Source organism: Aspergillus caelatus (genome assembly GCF_009193585.1).
Source record: "Aspergillus caelatus strain CBS 763.97 unplaced genomic scaffold BDV27scaffold_120, whole genome shotgun sequence".
In the NCBI taxonomy this organism is placed as follows: domain Eukaryota; kingdom Fungi; phylum Ascomycota; class Eurotiomycetes; order Eurotiales; family Aspergillaceae; genus Aspergillus; species Aspergillus caelatus.
The window spans coordinates 18,168-34,979 of record NW_022475383.1 but is presented as its reverse complement, the minus strand read 5'-3'; the positions used below and the strand labels follow the sequence as shown (position 1 = coordinate 34,979).

At 49.8% G+C, this 16,812-nt stretch overlaps 5 protein-coding genes across 5 annotated transcripts; 2 read left to right on the top strand and 3 right to left on the bottom strand.

Moving 5' to 3' along the window:
* Window positions 1-196: 196 nt before the first annotated feature.
* Window positions 197-2,833, bottom strand: BDV27DRAFT_130260 (putative GTPase NOG1). Its single transcript, XM_032067379.1, has 5 exons — window positions 2,702-2,833; window positions 2,516-2,624; window positions 2,307-2,408; window positions 559-2,252; window positions 197-499 (listed from the first exon to the last, which is right to left on the bottom strand). Exons 1-5 carry the CDS (start codon window positions 2,720-2,722, stop codon window positions 458-460), a joined length of 1,968 nt encoding a protein of 655 aa, XP_031926271.1. The 5' UTR covers window positions 2,723-2,833; the 3' UTR covers window positions 197-457.
* A 159-nt stretch (window positions 2,834-2,992) lies between these two features.
* Window positions 2,993-5,024, bottom strand: BDV27DRAFT_130257 (polyamine acetyltransferase). The gene is made up of 4 exons (XM_032067378.1): window positions 4,824-5,024; window positions 4,007-4,752; window positions 3,493-3,945; window positions 2,993-3,433 (listed from the first exon to the last, which is right to left on the bottom strand). Exons 2-4 carry the CDS (start codon window positions 4,391-4,393, stop codon window positions 3,410-3,412), a joined length of 864 nt encoding a protein of 287 aa, XP_031926270.1. The 5' UTR covers window positions 4,394-4,752; window positions 4,824-5,024; the 3' UTR covers window positions 2,993-3,409.
* A 949-nt stretch (window positions 5,025-5,973) lies between these two features.
* BDV27DRAFT_159025 (NAD(P)/FAD-dependent oxidoreductase) lies at window positions 5,974-7,520 on the top strand (the record flags this gene model as incomplete). The annotated part of the gene is made up of 4 exons (XM_032072807.1): window positions 5,974-6,130; window positions 6,286-6,575; window positions 6,630-7,203; window positions 7,273-7,520. 4 exons carry the CDS (start codon window positions 5,974-5,976, stop codon window positions 7,518-7,520), a joined length of 1,269 nt encoding a protein of 422 aa, XP_031926269.1.
* Window positions 7,521-8,036: 516 nt separating this feature from the next.
* On the top strand, window positions 8,037-12,216 carry BDV27DRAFT_146305 (uncharacterized protein; the record flags this gene model as incomplete). The annotated part of the gene is made up of 6 exons (XM_032070562.1): window positions 8,037-8,090; window positions 8,153-8,317; window positions 8,391-10,184; window positions 10,747-10,800; window positions 10,895-11,489; window positions 12,185-12,216. 6 exons carry the CDS (start codon window positions 8,037-8,039, stop codon window positions 12,214-12,216), a joined length of 2,694 nt encoding a protein of 897 aa, XP_031926268.1.
* Window positions 12,217-13,550: 1,334 nt separating this feature from the next.
* Window positions 13,551-16,802, bottom strand: BDV27DRAFT_146304 (BAR domain-containing protein; the record flags this gene model as incomplete). The annotated part of the gene is made up of 8 exons (XM_032070561.1): window positions 13,551-13,583; window positions 13,636-13,767; window positions 13,822-14,383; window positions 14,463-14,618; window positions 14,749-14,773; window positions 15,449-15,892; window positions 15,948-16,038; window positions 16,104-16,802. 8 exons carry the CDS (start codon window positions 16,800-16,802, stop codon window positions 13,551-13,553), a joined length of 2,142 nt encoding a protein of 713 aa, XP_031926267.1.
* Window positions 16,803-16,812: the final 10 nt, after the last annotated feature.

Below are 16,812 nucleotides of genomic sequence, written 5' to 3'. Positions count from 1 at the left end.
AAATGAAATCTTTACGAATGTATGGCAATATAGATGCCAGTACTAATAGGACAAGTTATCTATGGTGAACAGTTGTATATCTCTGGGGGTACTAATGCCAAATAGAAATGCATTGAGCCTCTAGTAAGTGATACACCGCGAATAAGTGACTAAATGAAAGTAAATCAAGGCAAAATGATCAATTTTTATTTCTATCTTCGTCTTCGCGTTCATCAAAATATTTAAATCAACCAAGCCGATAAATGCTGATTCGGTTGGGTCGGAACAACCCCAGGTATTTACGCAGCAGTATAATTCATCCAGAGACCGTTGACTGTAACAAACAATCAAAACATGAAGAAACATAACCCCCGACGCCCTGTTTTTTGACACCCAGTTCATGACATGTAGAAGATGAGATATATTAAGGGGTGGTGACATTGTCTCATCGTGCACTCGGCACTTGAAGACAAAGCCTTTACCGACGTTGAGTCTTGCCGATGGTACGCTTGCCGGTGAACTAGAGGCAACGTTAGTGAATGAGTGACAGGGGTAAAAAGGGTCGCGGTGATGACATACCAAGTGCTTGGGGAGAGATGCAGTAGTGTGGCGATCAGCTTCTCCTGCTCTTGCCATGCGGTTCATCTTCTTCTGGCCCAGCTTCTTCAGACGCTCGGCCTTGCTGCGAGCCGTGGTATCGGTAACACCGTCCAGGAGACGGTTGGTTGCTGCCTGGCTACGGGCACGACCCTTGGCCTTGGCAATGGCTTGGCGAGGGTCGGACATGTCGACATCCATCGCATCGTCGCCATCGGCATCGCGAGTAGTGGTACGTCCACGGGTTTGGCTCTTGGAGCGGGCACGGGCGGAAGCAGCATCGACATCGTAGCCGGCCTCTTCGAGAGCATCCTCCATCTGGGACAGCGACTTAGCCTTGGCGCTGCGAGGGATTTGTGCGCGGTTCTTGAGAGATTTGCGCATCTTGGCATCGTTGCGCATCAAAGCCCGCTTCTCGCGAATCAGGTCTGCCTTCATGCGGGTGTCGGCATCCTCAGCATCTTCCACGCTCTCATCAGAATCGTAGTAACCGTCGGCTTCCAGCTTCTCTTCCTCCTCCTCCAAGGCGGCCAATTTCTGCTCAATATCGGGATCCACGAAATCGTAGATGTTCTTGCCGTTCCAGACTTCGGGAATCTTATCATGCTTCCATTCGTCATCGGCCAAGTCGTAGGTCTTCTTGAGGTCAATGTTGTAAACACCAGCACCACCGTTCTCCTCCTCAATATCCCTCTCCAACTTCTTCCGGTTAGGATCATCCTTGTCGTATTTCTGGAGGGTCTTAACGGCCTCAGGGATGAAGGTTTCACGTTGGACACCACCCATGGGCTGTGCAACATGGATACGGGCCAGGACATCGCCCAGACGTCCACCGGGGGTACCAGAACTGTTTGTTCCAGACTTGAGTTTCTGCGCCACTCTCTCGGCCAGTAGCTTGTCGCAAGCGGCGTTCTTCACGTTAGTTACACCCTCAGTAGTGGTGCAAGACAACTGCAACATTTCCACATCTCCAGACTTGAGGATCGATTGGAGCTCTTCCTGGTATTCGGGTTCCAAATCCTCGGGGCGTCTGACATCAATCTTGTTGACGACAAGGAAGACGATCTTGTTGGCAAATAGCGGGCGGATACTGTGGAACAGCTTGATTTGGTCGGCGACAGAGTAGCCACACTGTTCAGAGAAATCCATAAAGTACATGACCGCGGAGCGAAGATGGGCAATGGCGGTAATGGATTGCATTTCAATGGTGTTCATCTCCTCCAAAGGGTGGTCCAGAATTCCGGGGGTATCAATGGCTTGGAATCGCAAGTACTTGTAGTCGAAATGACCAACGAACAAACTCTTGGTTGTGAATGCATATGGCTGAACGTCAACATCGGCCTTGGTGATGCTGCGCAAAAAGCTGGACTTTCCGACGTTGGGGTACCCGCAAATCAGGAGAGTACGGGTGTTAGGATCGATGGATGGCAAACGGCCCAAATGTTGACGGACTTGCTCGAGGTAGACCAGAGGGTCTTTGAGACGTCTGCAAATGGTGGCCATGCGACCGAGGGCGGCGCGCTTCAGCTGCTTACACTGGAACAGAGACTGGGCATATTTGATGAGACGGACATAATCGCGGGAAACAGTCTCAATGAGATGTTTGGCGGTAGAAACTTGACCCAGAGCGATTCTAAAATGGTCGGCATCGTAAAGTGTGTTCATCAAGTCCTTGTCTAGTAACTGTTAGACAATCGCACCGGGAGAATATTTGAAGCCCAAAAACCTACGGAAAGGATGAATGTCCTGGAGCCGGGGGAATCCATCTAGAATAGCCTGGAACTTTTCGCAGAATGTCTCTTGGGTATATTTGACCTTTCGGGTATAAAAGCCTAAGCAGCGGGGGCAAAATTCGTATCAGCAAAATCCGAATTTTATCTTGTTATTTCGGATCACAATCACTTTGTTCCGAAATTGACGACCGGGGATTGCTAAATACCTCTGATACGGCTGATCTTGAAGCCAGCGCGAATCTGAGTCGGCAGCTGTCTCTGCGTACGGCTGAGAACGACATCCAAAAATTCCTGGCTCGTGGGCACAGGAGCGATCTGAAAAAAAGTACTCTATCAGTTTGACAGTTCTGGAGCATGACGGCAGCATTTCTGGCGCAACCAAAATAACTCACATCCTTCCAAGTGGTCTTCATGATGGGCAACCTGAGAAGTACCGAATACGACTCTCAAGAATATCCCAGAGGTGATGATAAGATTTTGAAGTCTCCGAGTCGAAGCACTTCCTGAACAAAAAAGAAAAAAAAAATATTCCGGGCGGTCGGCGCAAAGTTTTGACGGGCGGTGAGAGTCGCAATGTGGGGAACGTTTTTCCCTTCTGGTAGCCGAGAGAAAAAAAGAGACCCGTCCAGATAACTACTATAGTAACCAGTATTACTGCCGTTTCTTTCTACTCATTTTGATTGTTGATTGTTTTTTCCCTCTTGAATTGCTCTCTATCATGATCATGTACATTGAACTACCGCGGGACTATGATACACAAATATTCCTGCCCTGACCTGAAACTAGCCGCCTATTCATGGTCGTCATCAGCATGGGGTATCTGTCCCAGAACCATCGTAGCCCAGACAAACTCCGTTGCTTTTCTCTTGAACCCATCATGTAAAAAGACCAAACCCAGTGTTTCAACATAACATGCGTCAAATGTCGCGTGGGAATTGTGAACAAAAACAACAAAGGGGAAACTAAAGAAAAGTGGAAAAGGAAGATATAATCAAAGGGAAAAAAAGAGACAAGAGGAAAAATGATCAGGTAAGAGGAAGACATGTCAACTAGGCACAGCATCATTCGCTGCCATCATAACCGTCCTTCATGATGATAATTTACTCTCCGATGAATTCCAACACCTAGAGTTGGTCAATTACAGGCTGCGTGTAATGGTACGTTTCAGAAAGGCTTCACTCACCAGATTTGTCCAGCCGCCGCCGCCAAACTGACACTTGCTAGGACCACGGTTCTCGAATCCAAAAGATTCGTAGAATGGCACAAGGTAATCATGGGCTATGATAGAAATACGCTCGGCGATTTGTGCTTCCCTGATCCTGTTGATGTAGGACTTCAACAACGTGCTGGCAACCTGCTTGCCTTGATGCTCCGGCAAAACAGCCAAGGAATGGATCGCAATCGTGCTACCATATTCGTCATGGCCGACGGTCTCTCCGTTCTCCACAGTCATGCGCTCGGTTTGCCATTTCGCGGGGAGCTCCATAGCTTTGTCGGTCACAAACGGAGTCGAAATGCGAGTCGCAACGATGTGTCCAACCAAGGTCGGGCGAGGCTTCGGCTGGTCCTCTCCTAAGACAGGGAGTGTGAAGAGGCCCAAGCAAAGTTCGGGGCATCGGTTCAAGCGATATACAAACTTTGACGCCGAGTCAGCCAGGCGACAAATTGTAAAGTTAGGGTAGAAAATATGTCCTTACCTTCTCTCGGGAACAGCGCTCTTGTTCGGGAAACGCGCTCTCCACGTTGACACAGTCATCCACATTCGACACAGTCAAGACCTGTACAAAAGGATGCAACTCGTCCAACTTTGTGCGTTGATGCACAGGCGGGCGACGGAGCCAGTAAGGAAATTCGTTAATATCGTCATGGTCAACTGCAACGTAGTCTTCGTCGACCTCTTCGTCGTCATCATCATCCACCTCCTCCATGGGGATCCCGTTGGCCATTGAAAAATCTCCACGGGCGCTCAGACGTGAGAGGTCATCCCCGGTAGTAGGCAAGGAGAACCCGTCCGCGTTTGATAACGGCTTGAACCCATTGATGGGCTGGTCTGCAGCAGACTTATCAGCGGTATAATCGGACATTATCTGTCGATCTGAGGATTCGATTTTCAACAGGTCGCAAGCCGACGTTCCTTAAATTTGCAGGGTAAATAGGGAGAAAATTTGTAAAATGTAAAAGCAGCAAGAGGTACACAAAGAGAGGGAGACAAAGTCCAAGCGGACAGGGATTGCTGAAGGCGCAGGATTGTGGAAAGGATTGGCTGAAGGGGACCCTAAGAGGGATGAAAAAGAGTCGAATCGAGGGGCGTGAATCCTCGGAAAATGGTGGGGATCAAAAAATTAGCTCTGATGCGGACGGGCGATAAGAACCTGAGTCGGGTTGCAGTTCCAGAAGCTTAGGGCCGGGTCGTAAGCCAAAAGACGCAAGCCACCAGTCAAGCCTGAATGAAGGGAGGTTGTTAAGTTAGGAACTGGAAAGTGCAGTTTACCAACCAGATCTTGTAAAACGCACGTAAGGGAATGTGAGTGGATTATTGTGTGCCAAAGGCTGGTGGATACAGTGAGGCGTTTGATTGCCACTCACTCTTTGAGGCAAATGAAAGATATTGTGGAAGTCTGACCCGGGCACAGTATGATTGGCTGTCTTTTTTCTTTACCCACGGAACAAAAGGAATACAAAAAAGAGACCAGAAAAAGAGAGAGAGGAGAGCAGAGAAAGAAAAGCAATAAAGGATCGAGGATTATGGATGTTCCTGAAGGATCTAATCCACTATCCAATGATTTTTAGGTACTAGAAGTATCGGTCGATCGATCCCCCTGCAGATAGTCAGAAACTTCAGGGACTAAAAAGTCTTACTACCGAGATTAATTTTATTTGGTTCCCAGGATTTTGATTGATTGCTTTCCATCCGGTGAAGTAAGATTGCCGAACCCAAGCGCGGGGTATTATTGACTGATACTGATAATGCAAGTCATGTTCGTATGTAATTTATCTAGGTGGCCTACGCGTAACATTGACGGGTGGGTAGGCTGGGGACGGGGAGATATGGAGAAATTTGACGGTTTCTGCCCCGTAACTGGATGGGTCCCGTACGGAGCACGAGTTTTACTAGTCGGTACTACAACTACTAGTTGTAGTAAATACTTCTGGTGATTGGTAGAGTACGAGAATGAGATATGTTGCCAGGTGCCAGTTAAAGCATGGAACTACTAGTACTTGTCACACTACAAGTACTGCAGTGGTATTGCTGCTACTTCAAACCGGGACATGGAACACGTGCCGTACGTCTCAGGGCAGCAAGGATCCTCCAAGGGTTTAATTTTCTGACAAGATTACCTGCTGTCTTCTTCTCAGGAATCAACTCACACTTACACACGCTGCGTAAATGTTTACCACCAATTGGGTGGTAAATTGATAACATACCTCATGATAGAGAATAAACTGCCATACCGGAGATTCGTCATGGTCTATCCTTTACCCAAGAACATAGTGTTCGTTGATTGGTTTCTCCGCACTTGCATACATGCAGTAGTGGGTGTGTGCCCGAGCCTTACTTCTACAACAGAACATGTAAGGAGTCCTTCAGAGCGTACCAAACCAGGAAAGCAAAGCACACACTGAAACACTGTCGATCTCATCCTAAAACGATTTCCTTGCTACCATGGCAGAAGCGTTTCCTGTCAACAATGGCATGACTTCATTCTGGCGCACCGAGCTTCATTGTCTCGATAGTCATCGCTCAACCGAGGTGCTGCCTGATGCAAGTGATATTGTCATCGTTGGGGCAGGATATGCAGGCGTATCAACTGCTTACCACTGTATGCGCCTTAGTCAATCCTCGTCAGCTGATAAACCTTCTATAGTAATACTGGAAGCCCGTCAGGCTTGCTCGGGGGCTACGGGTCGCAATGGCAAGTCACAACTAAATCTAGGCAACTCATGAAATGCTGATTCTGACATCTGACCCCCTTAGGTGGCCATCTGAAACCTGATGTATATTACCAAATCAGTACCCTGGCAGATAAATATGGAATTGATGCAGCAGAAGAAGTGGCCGCTTTCGAGTTAGCGCATATGGCAGCGGTTCAGTCTTGTGTAGAAGAGGAGAAGATTGATTGTGACCTAGACTTCGGCGAGGTCATTGATGTGCAGCTTGACGATAATCATTGCGCCAAACTCAAGACGGGATACGAATCTCTTCTTTCCCAGGGAGCCCTTACAGCAACAGAGGCTAATTTCACTCCGAAAGAGACTGCGGAATCCGTGAGTACCAGTCCAGTCACTGCAGATTCCAATGAATACTCATCCCCTGCGTAGGTATCTGGAGTGAAAGGCGCCCGGGGCTGCTTCCGCTGTCGCACAGGGCGACTTTGGCCATATAAATTTATCACTCAACTCTTGGAGCGAACTGTCTCGGCTGGCGTCAACCTCCAAACGCAAACACCCGTGCTCCGCATCTCCGAAACCCCTGATATTGATGGTCGTTGGACTGTCGTGACTGGTCGAGGTTCAATTCGCGCAGAATGGGTTGTTTTCGCCAGTAATGCATATACGTCTGCCATCGCACCCGAGTACAAAGACAAGATTGTCCCTGTACGAGGGGTCTGTAGTCGGATTGTGGTGCCCAATCCGCCGAAAACCCCGCTGAATTGCTCTTACACATTGCGTTTCAATGCCTGGGATTATGATTACCTGATTCCCCGACCAGATGGCAGTATTGTCGTTGGCGGGGGAAAGTCCACATTTTTCCATGACTCCAGCGAGTGGTACGACAATACAGATGACAGCAGATTGATAGAGTCTGCTGCGCGGTACTTTGACAATTATATGCAACGGCACTTCCACGGCTGGGAGGACACAGGGGCATATATCGACCGAGTGTGGACGGGAAGTGCGTCTCTTCTTATTATAGCTCTTTCGTGACTTGGTTGAAAAGCTGGTGCTGACTTTTTGCACATAGTAATGGGTTATAGCACCGACTCCTTGCCGCATATTGGACACATCCCCAACAAACCTTGCCAGTTGGTGATTGCCGGCTTTAACGGCCATGGAATGCCGCAGGTCTTCCTCTCAGCACAGGCCATTGCGCAGATGATAATCCGTGGAGCTAGGTATGAGGAGACGAAGTTACCACGATTGTTCATGACCACCCCGGAACGGCTGAACAGCCAAGAGAACCACATCCTGACATATTCTAAGACTATTTGAATAAGAAGCAATCGATTACGTACACGAATGGGTCCTAGTTTGAGTCAACATACTCCAGACTTATAACACGTCTACTCTGTATTCTGCAATGCCGGGTCTAAATTTATTAATGTCACAATCTCTAGCAGTGCTGCACTCTGCTGATCAAACCGAGGGTTCGTAATCAATAATGGGAGTTCAAGTATAGACACTACTTCCGAATACAGTGCATGGATTCGTGTGCTACAAGGTGATCATGGTCATGAACCTTAACTGTGGAGATTTCCCTTTTTTTTTTTTTTTTTTTTTTATCAATCTCCGAACAACGGGCGTTATCGGAGCCAATCAGAAGCCGAGAACGGAATGCGTCATTATCCGCATCGACTCATTTTTGTTTCCTCCGAATATCCAGCGCCCCCTCACTCCTCTTTGCTGCTCTCCTTCTGTACCGTCTTTCTTCTTCAGGCTTCTTCCTTCGCCAACTCCTATGTATTCATTCCTGGAATCAGCTTCTTTCACCATCGACGGAAATGAAACATGAGTTCTAGGGCGCTGACTTGGCCGCGGACTGCGAAGTCCTCTCTACTAAAGGTGAGCATCAAATCCTCTCTCCTTGCCATTGCTCTCCAATTGACCTTGACGTCCTGTAGCAGCAACAAACCTACTCCTTTGTCGGCCAGCCCACATTGGGAACTCCCAATTGCCGGTCCTTCTCTTCCACCGCCGATCGGCCGATCAACCAAAGTGCCGAGTTTTCGTCCAGCAGCAAAAGCTATGACCGACTAGGTCGTCGGGCCAAGGAAAAATTATTGGATCGTGTACGATGGTCGCCCAGTACCAATAATTGCAGGACGTATCCGCTGACTACTTCAATGGATTTTCCGGCTATAGGAATTTTTCCTTAGTCTGCTGAACTCCGCGTCTACGAAACGAGAGGCCAAATCGTATCTGGCTCGCCTGAAAGCACAGCATCCTCCGAAAGCGCAAACAAAACCAACCACCGGACATTCGAAAGAAACGGTAACACAATCATTACCGTCGGGTGTTAACCTGGGTTCATTCTATGGAGCCTCGCGGTCTGTGTATGATAGTCCGGTCTTCAGGCATGACTCAACGCCCCTCCCACCACCGTTAGAATTGCCAGAGGGAAGACTCCATCTAGCCCTGATTAAACTCAGGACACCGCAGCTACTTGATGACACTATTATCAGTGGAGTAGCCAAGACCCTGTCCCAGCTGAGCCGCCTAGGGATGGCTTGTTGTGTTGTGGTTGACCCTGGAACTGCGGACAATGCCAATGTCTTACGCAGGGTTGCTGCAGAACAAGCCGAACGTATTTCAATTGCAGTAGATGCACAACCAGACTCAAAGTCTGCCCATCTCGACTCGGTCTTGTCTCTGTCCCCGATGTTTCCGGAACTTCCCGCCGTTCTATCCAGAAAGGCGCTCCTTAATCCGCTCCGCGACGGTCAAATTGTGGTTCTTGCCCCTATTGCCTACACGGAAGATGTTCCTAAGGCAGTTACCATATCTGCAAATGATGCCATTCTGGCCCTCACGAAAGAGCTTGCCGGTCTGGCGATGCGTCCCGACCCTGATGAAGACCCTTGGCTCACAGCGCAGAAAATCGCTAAGCTGCAAAAGGAGGTCTCATTGGATCGAGTAATTCTCCTGGATCCTCTCGGAGGGATTCCTTCCTTCCGAGGACCGCAAACATCGCACGTTTTCATCAATATGGAGCAGGAATTTGATGATATCAAGAATGAGTTACTTCACGTACAGTCCAGTGAAGCTTGTACAGCAACCACGCCACAACGGAAAGATACCTTCGTTCAGGACCCTTTGGAGAGGCACCTGGACAACCTGCAGTTGTCGCAAAATGTGCTTGCTATGCTCCCATCGGCGTCCTCAGGGATTATTACCTCACCGCTGGAAGTTTCGAACTCAGCTAGGACACCCCAGGCTAACCCTTCATATGTCTCTGCTGTGGGCACTCGACGGCAGCGAAACCCACTCATTCACAACCTACTCACAGACAAACCGCTGCTTTCCTCTTCACTGCCCGTGAGCCGACGAGAGGCGATGAACCGTAGACGAGGCTCCATCAATTCCCCAAGTTCTCACACAACTTTTGTCAAGCGAGGCATGCCTCTCACGATGATTCCCAATCCACGAGTTGAGGTGTGGACGGCGCAAAATCGGCCACGGCTGACGCTGGATGATCCGAGCATCGACCTCCCGCGATTAGTTCATTTGATCGAAGACTCCTTCAACCGTAAACTGGACGTCCAAGATTATCTTAACCGTGTTAACGATCGCTTGGCGGGACTGATCATTGCTGGAGAGTACGAAGGTGGTGCTATCCTCACGTGGGAGCTGCCGCCGGGTGTGGAAGACGATGGTAGCCCGGCCAGTGAAGCTCGGATGGTCCCATACCTGGACAAATTTGCCGTCTTAAAACGCAGCCAAGGCGCCGGCGGTGTGGCCGATATTGTGTTCAATGCTATGGTTCGCTCATGTTTCCCCAACGGGGTGTGCTGGCGCAGTCGCAAGGACAACCCAGTAAATAAGTGGTACTTCGAGCGCTCTACGGGGACGTGGAAGCTATCTGACACTAATTGGACTATGTTCTGGACGACTCCAGGATTAACGGAGAATTCGCAAAGGTTTTGCGATTACGAGCAAGTGTGTCGGAGCATTCAGCCGAGCTGGGCTGACGATACGGGTGTTGTTGATTGATGGACATATAGACTTTTTGGCCTTTCTTTTGCCTGGAACTAGTATATAATCTGCACCGAGTGCAGCAGGGGTTCGGGCATGAATGTATATAGATTGACCTCTTGAATATATCCCCAATAGATATTTATATTTAACATGGACCCTCACCGCCTTCGGCCTAGAGACCGAACTGCCGCCGCGATTCTCTCGCGATGAAGATCCCTTGATCTCTCCTGAGGGAGACATTGACTATGCATCTCAGGATGACTAGAAGTCAATGACATGATGCCCATCTGCATCGAGTGCTCGTACCCCGTCTCGCATCTGTACAGCACTTACAGTCGTGCCGACGATCGCTCATTAGGCAAAGGCGTGCGCTTGACACAATGTCCACGCTGCCAGCGATTTGCGGATAAGTATGTTGAATATGACTTTGTCGTGATCTTCATTGATCTCGTTTTGATCAAGCCGCAGGTATGCACACTGAAGTGATGGCTTGTCCGGAATACTAGCATACTGACCGCGGAAGGTCTATCGCCATCTCCTCTTTAATAGGCTTGGAGGGGACAACAACCAATTCGATGTACGTCTATTTATCCCTCGTTCGCGCTCTCTTCTAGTCTATTGTTTCCGTAGAATTGGGGTTTATTCAACTGACTAAATTATTTGTTTGCTAGAGATCTATAATTCGTCTAGGAGTCCTTCTACTTTTGTTTGACGTCTACCTGACATGGGCACGCATTGAGAAGTCTCCTTCATTGGCTACTACTTTCCTCTCTCGCGCACCGATCATTGTCCAGTACTTTTTCTTTTTGGGTCTAAATGCGCTTGCGACTCTTGCCCATCACCTCACTATCCGTGCCCTAGCTTCAGTCCTTGCCCCAGCACCTCGAGGCTTGAAGCAAAATGGCAACAACCCGACGACTACCACGACAGAAAGCCCTCTCTCCACCCCCTCGACACCGGTACATACCTCTCCTCCATCTCAAATCACGAATACGCATTCCCAACTATCCCCCACATCAGCATCCATGTTGAGCCCACCTAGGCTCAGTCGGCAAGGCTCTTATGACACTCCATCAGCGGGCGGAGGGTTCTCCACCGCAAACAGTACGGGAAATGATAATTACGCCGTCCTTCTAGCATCTCAAGGTTCATTCCCGCCACCTCCTTTGCGTCGCGCCTCTACAGCTCCAATCCAGAGCATTCAGCCGCTACCTCCTCCATCTCCCGCCAGTCCTACCGCGATCAGCACGGCACTTCTCGTTAGCAGTTGTGCCAAACTGTTCCCGATACTGCTTGTCATCTGGGGCCCCGACGGCAGCGGCATTGCATCTCAAACACCTACCGACAGAAGCGTAGGGACAAGTCGAGTGACTCCGGGCAATGTCTCACCGCACGCGCTGAACGGTATTGCTCCCGCGGCAACCACCACAACAGGCTCGTCGGGAATAGCGGGGTCTCCATCGCCAGCCTCGTCAACACTTCTAGAAAGTTTGATTCAGATGCTGCCTCAGTCAGTGCCGACAAGTTACCTAGCAAACTTTGTTGAGCTGACAGGCTCACTTTTTTCGCTGGGGGCAGCCGATACGCATCTGGTGCTGTTGAGTAACATCGAAGCGCTATATGTCCTCTTAGGATGCGGGTACCTCCGCGCTGTAACACTAGCAGTTGCCGGACTAATGGCTCGATGGACAGTACAGAGAGTCATCCTAGGAGCAATCGGAGTTAGCTAACATATGACGGAAATACATACTAGATCTCAAAATGGAAAAAATGAAACTCATCCTGTTCATGAGAATCTATGAATAACCGCTGAGAAAACATCAATGCAGCGACATGAAAAGTAAAAGTAGTACCAAGCATACACAAGATAACTATACAAAACACCCATAAACCACCTCAATCATCTACCCTCCAAACCCAACCTAACATATCCTAGCCCCCTCAACCAAGAACCCAATAAGGAAAAATTACTGCGGTACCCGATCAGGTCTAATATCCGCCCTCTTCGGCGAAATAAGCGGATGCCACTGCGCCAAAAACGTAATTGCTGCACATATCATAAATCAGCACATTGCTTCTCATTCCCCTCAACCCATACCCAAACCCAGCACAAAGGGAACAGAAAAAGAAAGGGAGAGGGAAGACATACCCCACATCAAATAACACGACACAAACGAGAGAATAAGCGTACTCCGCCAGAGCCTTAAGACATTCGTTAGACACAGACCCAGATTCGAAGAGAAAATCAAAGGAGGGATACATACGTCTGGTTCTCGCCCTTAGGACTGAATATCCAAGCCACGACGGACGCGACGGCGATGACGATCAGACCGATGATTAAGCTCCACCTGGTTTTGTTCCGTTAGCCTTTCCTTCTTCTTGGTGTTTTAAGAGAATGGGTAAGGAGATTATAAGGGGTAGTTAGACGTACCCGTTCGCCATTTTGGTATCTCGGTTATTCTGCTTCGAATGGCTAGTGGTTCGGTGAATTGTACGTAGAGTATGAGGGCACGGTCAATGCACTCGGACACAGGGACCAGCCGGTGTCTTCTTCTTCCCTTCTTCTTTTTTTTTTTGGTTTGAGGTTGATCGGTGATTGGGTTAGTAGTTCCGATACTGTAGAAGCAGGTATACTGGCTTCGTTCGGTGGGTTGTATCTGTTCGCAATTCGAGGTATCTCCTGGTGTTCTCTCCACCGGTGCGGGAATCGGTGTTGCCTTTGAGGAGAGAGAATGGATCGCTTAACTCGTAAGGGGCGATGGATTTGGCGTGGACCGAGACGAGCAAGAACGCTGGACGTTGACTCGGTGGTGGGAGGATTGTTGTCGTTAAGGTGGACTCTCCGCGGGATAAAGGTATGGGATGTCGGAGCTCTAGGCTGGGGGAGCTTGTAGGTGGTGTTGGCGCCTGAGGCAGAGATTCTGGGTGGAAGGCGGTAATGAGTTGCAGAATGGGATTGTTCTTACGTAGGGCTTGTTTCTGATGAGAGATTACATGGGGTAGGTTTTTGGATTTAGTATGTGACTGTTCATGCTGTCTATTGGGTTCATTTTTGTTTACATCATGCTGTTAACGCAGAGCGATGATGTTTATTCGCCCACTACTAGACAGCTCTCAGGCTTACAAGGCTTGCTTTACAGTCTACAAACCAACTTAACGCATCAATAGAGCCACAAATGACCCTACATATCCATAAATTGGGGATATAAAACATCTTCATAGTGCATCAGGGGGTAGTTCACAGCGTAATCCGACGGTTCCATAACAGCTGGCCAAAAGAAGAACGTAACGAAGGAGTGAAAGAATAAATAGATTCAAGAGGGTGTTCTAAGCTCCCTCACGGCTCTTGCGATAGCTAGCCTTTATGACAAGTTAGTTATAAACATCCTGAAAACGACGCAAAGGACCATACCTCTTGTTCAACCTGCAAACCATCGACCACAGGAGCCAGCTCGCTGAGGATTTCATAAGCCCGCTTGTGGAACTCAAGTTGAGCGGCGATCAAGTCCGCCAGGTTCCTCAAAGGCTCAGGAGTGTCCAGAACCTTGTAGTCAGTTAGTAACACCTCCCCGCAGCACCTACAGAATCTGCAACTTACATTCTTCATGACGCTCACAGCCTCCTCGGTCTGGCTGACGAACTCATCCTCGGCCTGTTCGATCTCCTGACGGGCCTCCTCGCTCAGGTTGTCCAGATCACCCCTAGCAGCCGCCTTCTTGCTGGCCTTGACTGAGTCCAGCATAAGACGGGCGTTCTCGACGTTTCTCCGCGCCTTGGCCGCAAACATCAGGTTGGTGTTGAGGGTCGTGTTCCACCCAGCGAGGAAGCGCGACTGGATCTGTCCATCCTGCGACAGACGGGCCTCACCCACTTTCTCCGAGGCCAGCGCATACTTCTCCAGGGCAGTGGCCAGAGGATCCTCGCCGGTGGAACTCTGCGCCAGAGTCTGCGATCCGGACAGAGAGGCGCGGGCAATGGCATGGTTGAACGTCTTAGGCTGGGGCTTGGCCGAGGGAGGGGCAGTCAGGGCAGCCTGGGCCTCCGCAGGGGAAGAAGCTTGAGAGAGAAGCTGAACCTTTTCACCGATGGTCCGGCCTAGGTCGTTGAAGGACTCGCGGATGTTGGGTGGGTAGTCGTAGGCCTCGTTAGAGTACTGAGAACTGTACGCTATTGGTCAGCGCTATAATCATGTGAAAGCAGCAGGCCCTTTCCAGGGCCTTTTAGGGATTTGTCACTTACGTCACCTGAAGGAGTTTCTGGTGGACCAACTTAAGAGCGTCCACGCGCTTCTCAAGCTCAAGGTACTCATCTGGAAGTTGAGTCTTGTCTTCGGCTTGACCCAACTGCTCTTTGATCATCTGCTGCGTGCGCGCAGCGAAAGGCGAAAAGCTCGCACTACCCGCAAAAGCAATATAGGATTAGAAACATGTCAGCAGAGGGCTTTGGATGTTGAGGGCTATTACTGGTAAAAGCGACAATGGAGGGGTGTGGGATAATAGCAGCCTCGGAAGTCATTTCATCTCACCTAAGGTTCTTTCCGAACGCCTGCACTTTGTCCATACTGTAAGTCAAGACAATCCGACTGAAAAGTGATAATCGGGAAGAAAGATGACTTCAAGACGGCAAACTTGTCCTTAGGCAGACCACGAGGATTTGTTTGGTTTATGAGTGCTGGCAGATCACGCAGTCGAGGCCCCAGGCACGCTCACCGCCTTTAATGAAGTTCAACTGCACCGCCACGTTTCACAATAAATTACATTCAATTAACTATTGTAACTAAGGTATAAATGTATGTATGCCATTCTGGTTGCCGTCCCTGCATCCTTCACAACCCGAAATAAAATAAAAAGACACAGAAAGACACAGAAAAACACAATATCAACAGCACAAAGGAGAAAAAGAAAAACACACACATGCAGACATTGGTCATTATTATCATTAATGTCAAAGCCGAAAACCCCGAGAACCCCAGTCGAACACCCTGAAGTCACAGCCAACTTGGTATTGTATCATACAGAGGAATCATTGCTGAACGTCTAGATCAATGAATCGTAACGCATGATATAAATCGGTAAGTCGTAACGAATAATCGCGTAAGAAAGTCTCGAAGCGGCCACATTTAGGTAAGGGTCGCCATCATCGCACGGAGGATCCGAGGGTTGGGACCTAGGGTCGGACGACTCAGAATTCAACTCATCGCTCTCTTCGAACAAGACACAACTTACCTTTACGATCTTTCTTCGTCTCAGTCACCTCTTCGTAGTCGCCATCGGTCAGTAACTCCGTCCTCCGGGTCACTTCACCGCTTCGTCGCGCCAATGGCATATATTCACGGATATCTTCGTCATTGTCTCGGGGACGCACCACGAGGAGCGGGCCTGCATGAGAGCTGCTGGACTCAGCATAGGGCTCGACCATGCGTACAGGCGATGACAGGCCACGGCGGCGGCCATGAACCGAAATAGACCGCGTACGGGAGACAGCTCTCGTCACTTTCCGCTCCGAGATATCGTATTGACGCGTTCGCGATCGGTGCCGTGAGGGCGACGGCTCAACAATCAGGGTATTGTAGCTTGTCCGGGGCGAATAGGCCTCCATGGCGACTCGTTCCACTGTCCTGTCTTTTGTCTTATCCCGTACGGGAGACGGCGAGGTGTGGATGATCCGAGCTGGGAGATCTGTTAGTTCATATACTTTCTAAGTCTTGGGCACGTGGTCACTTGCTTTCGGTCCGGCGCTTGATCGTGCGACTTCGACTGATCACTTCATCGATTTGGTCCTTGGAAAGCGCAAGTTGGATAATGACCATGTCACCCTATCGCGAGTCAGTCAACGTCGAGGTGGATGCAATCCACATCTGCTCCACCTTAGGACACGTACCTCTTCCTCATAAGGGTAACCAAGCTCACGAATTGCATGAGTGTGAATTAACTTTCGGGGGACCCTGGTCTTGCCTTTACGAGGATACGGTTTGTCGATTTCAACCTTCTCTTCGACTACCCGCTCGCGGAAATGACTGCCCGAGCGACGCGGGTGCGCGGAAGCGCGAGTTCGTTCCCGGAAACCGCGATATTCCTCGTCGCCGTAATAATCTGGTTCTGCGATGCGGATCTCCTCGTAGTAGTCTGGCTCGCGGGAGCGTCGAAAGGACCGTCTCCGCGCCGGTGGGGGACTGGCGGCTGCCCTGGGAGCGGCCGGACGATAATAGTACTCATCTAGCTTGCGCGAGGGGATTCGGTCGAACGTATCCAAGGAAGATTGCCGTCGTAGGAGACGGGGACGGGGAGGAGGGCTGTCCGCGCGTGAATGGTCATAGGCCACCAGCGGCCCCGACGGGTGGATGAGATGGTCGTCCTCATACTGCCTGCCGGGGCGGCGTGCAGGAGGGCCGTACCGGTCATGTTCCTGTAGGCGATATTCAAATCGTTCATCATCTACCCGGTGGGGTCGATCGAGAACTGGCGGGCCACGGGAATGATGGCGTTCCCGTCGCTCACGAGCAAAACGATCTGGATCCCAGCGGTCAGGCTCTGTCTCGAGCACTCCAGTGGAGCGGCGAAATTCGTCGTATCGAGACATGTGCTTAATA

Bases quoted from the DNA above. Each gene is read 5' to 3' on its own strand.
- BDV27DRAFT_130260 (XM_032067379.1), bottom strand. From the start codon at position 2,722: ATGAAGACCACTTGGAAGGAT. The intron at 2,409-2,515 runs GTATTTAGCAAT...CCCGCTGCTTAG, and splicing joins CAAGATCAGCCGTATCAGAG to GCTTTTATACCCGAAAGGTC. The intron at 500-558 runs GTATGTCATCAC...CGTTGCCTCTAG, and splicing joins CATCTCTCCCCAAGCACTTG to TTCACCGGCAAGCGTACCAT.
- BDV27DRAFT_130257 (XM_032067378.1), bottom strand. From the start codon at position 4,393: ATGTCCGATTATACCGCTGATAAGTCTGCTGCAGACCAGCCCATCAAT. The intron at 3,946-4,006 runs GTAAGGACATAT...TCGGCGTCAAAG, and splicing joins AGCGCTGTTCCCGAGAGAAG to TTTGTATATCGCTTGAACCG. The intron at 3,434-3,492 runs GTGAGTGAAGCC...GACCAACTCTAG, and splicing joins GCGGCGGCTGGACAAATCTG to GTGTTGGAATTCATCGGAGA.